Source organism: Contarinia nasturtii, unplaced genomic scaffold (genome assembly GCF_009176525.2).
Source record: "Contarinia nasturtii isolate CC-2019 unplaced genomic scaffold, AAFC_CNas_1.1 Cnas_scaffold_2601, whole genome shotgun sequence".
Taxonomy (NCBI): domain Eukaryota; kingdom Metazoa; phylum Arthropoda; class Insecta; order Diptera; family Cecidomyiidae; genus Contarinia; species Contarinia nasturtii.
In genome coordinates, this window is record NW_022199921.1 from 1 (window position 1) to 2,019 (window position 2,019).

Consider the following 2,019-nt stretch of genomic DNA (forward strand, 5'->3'; position numbering starts at 1 on the left):
AGAATGTCTGGTGTTTTGTTCATTGTTACAATTCCAACGCAACAGGAGGAACAAAATCTGAACAAAGAAGTACATTTAAAACCGGAAAATAGTTCCAAAAATGAGAACACAAAACAAGACAGTGATAAGTGCAAAAATGGAGTATTCAAAATTGTAGATTTTTTGTTCATATTTTTTTTTCGATTTTTTTCGATTACAATAAAAAATTGATAATGCTAGTTTATTAAAGAGAAAAAAATACCGCCCGTCGACGATATTTTTTTCTTATTAGTTGTTAATATATATATTCACTGCAGACGGTTATGCAATCTGTGACGAATTAATTCAATATCATCTACATGTCTATATTTATACTCATAAATCATGTTTTTTCTACTTTTTATTTCATTTGAAAACATAACAAAGAATGGCCCAGAAGGTTTGCTGTGGGGAAGCGATGACTATGGAGAGTGTGCTGGATTGTTAAATATTGCACAAAATTCATCGATGGAATGTATTATGAACGAGCTATTTGAAAAACTCAACATTGATAATGCAGTTTGGCAGCTAACGAAAAATACAAAATACTATCAAATCACATTTTTTGTTGAAACAAATGCACGACACGAATTAATTTTATCCACGCTGAATGAATGGGGCATCGGACAGCGAAATAATTCTTGCATGTCAATGATCCCGATTCCTATTTATAATCAATCGACAACGAAAACCGTTGAGCTTGACCCCAGAACAGAGTATGATTACAAAATCTTAAAATTATTATTATATGTTTTAAATGAACTTTGCACATCCGATCTGAAGGTTAATAGCTGAGCAAAAGCAAACGACATGGGATAAGTTTGTGAAATCGGCCCATGCCAGATACAATGTTGCTAAAATCGTGGATCGAGTCAAACGAGATGCAACGCTTACATTTGATTTTGTTACGCTTATCATTGTGGCTGGGTAAATTTTAAATCGCAGAACTGGCAAATAGCTATCAACTTTCATTCAATATAAAATTACCCATTTCACTTGTAGAATGTTGGCTTCATTTGGACTTATTGAAAATAGTACGACAACTTTAACATCGAGCATGCTCATATCACCGCTTATGGTATGACATTGGAATTTCGATTGCAGTTCATCAACTTAATTAACAATCATATTTTTAGGGGCCGGTGATTGCCACACTTTTTGGAATTGTCATCAAAGATCACGCATTAATTCGATTCGGTCTTGTAAATGAAGTTATTGGCATTCTATTGGCAACCGCTATTGGCTTCAGTTTTGGGTTGATTATATGCAGTTTGGATAGTGAATATGCTTATGGCTCAAAACGAGCTCTTACAACCGAAATGATTAGCAGGTGATGGTTACATTTAAATAATGATTAAAGTTAACTATTATAGGGTTGAGTATCAATTTATGCTCAATATTGAAACATTGAATTTTGACCATGATAGATGTGAACTGCATTCAGTGTTGATTGGTGTCTTTACTGCATCCTTTACTGGTGCGGCCGCAGCGATTTCCGTTTTGGGCGACAATGTCGGCTCTTTGGTCGGTGTAGCTATTTCAGTTTCTTTGTTACCACCTGCCGTCAATGCGGTAATTCAACATTATTTTAAGTCGATACAGTTTCCATTGAATAGCTTGACTATAATTTGCTCCAAATGCCATCGATTTTTTTCATGTAACAGGGAATCTTTTGTGCATTAGCTGTTTTATATAAATTGAATGAGAATGATGAAAATCTCTACAGTAAAGTGGTCACCACCAATTATTATTCAAATCACCAGTCAATTGAGCTCACTGTATATGGTGCAATTAGCATGCTATTAACGATTGTTAATGTTCTTTGTATTTTATTTGTGGGCGTTATCATTTTAAGAGTAAGTAAATATGATGCCGTCCATTAATTAGAAATGTTAATTTTTTATTTGTATTTTTAGATCAAAGAAGTGTCACCTTTAACAAGAAATCAGAGTCAATTGTGGAAGCACGACATAAAAGTGGCGCGTGATTATAACAGAAAAT

At 33.9% G+C, this 2,019-nt stretch overlaps 1 protein-coding gene across 1 annotated transcript; it reads left to right on the top strand.

The window, feature by feature from the left end:
• Positions 1-6: 6 nt before the first annotated feature.
• Positions 7-2,015, top strand: LOC116348621 (the record flags this gene model as incomplete). The annotated part of the gene is made up of 8 exons (XM_031779672.1): positions 7-153; positions 406-734; positions 802-945; positions 1,021-1,096; positions 1,155-1,348; positions 1,446-1,590; positions 1,683-1,874; positions 1,935-2,015. Coding segments are annotated over exons 2-8 (1,080 nt in total), but the record flags the coding sequence as incomplete, so codon positions are not given.
• Between the last annotated feature and the right edge of the window lie 4 nt (positions 2,016-2,019).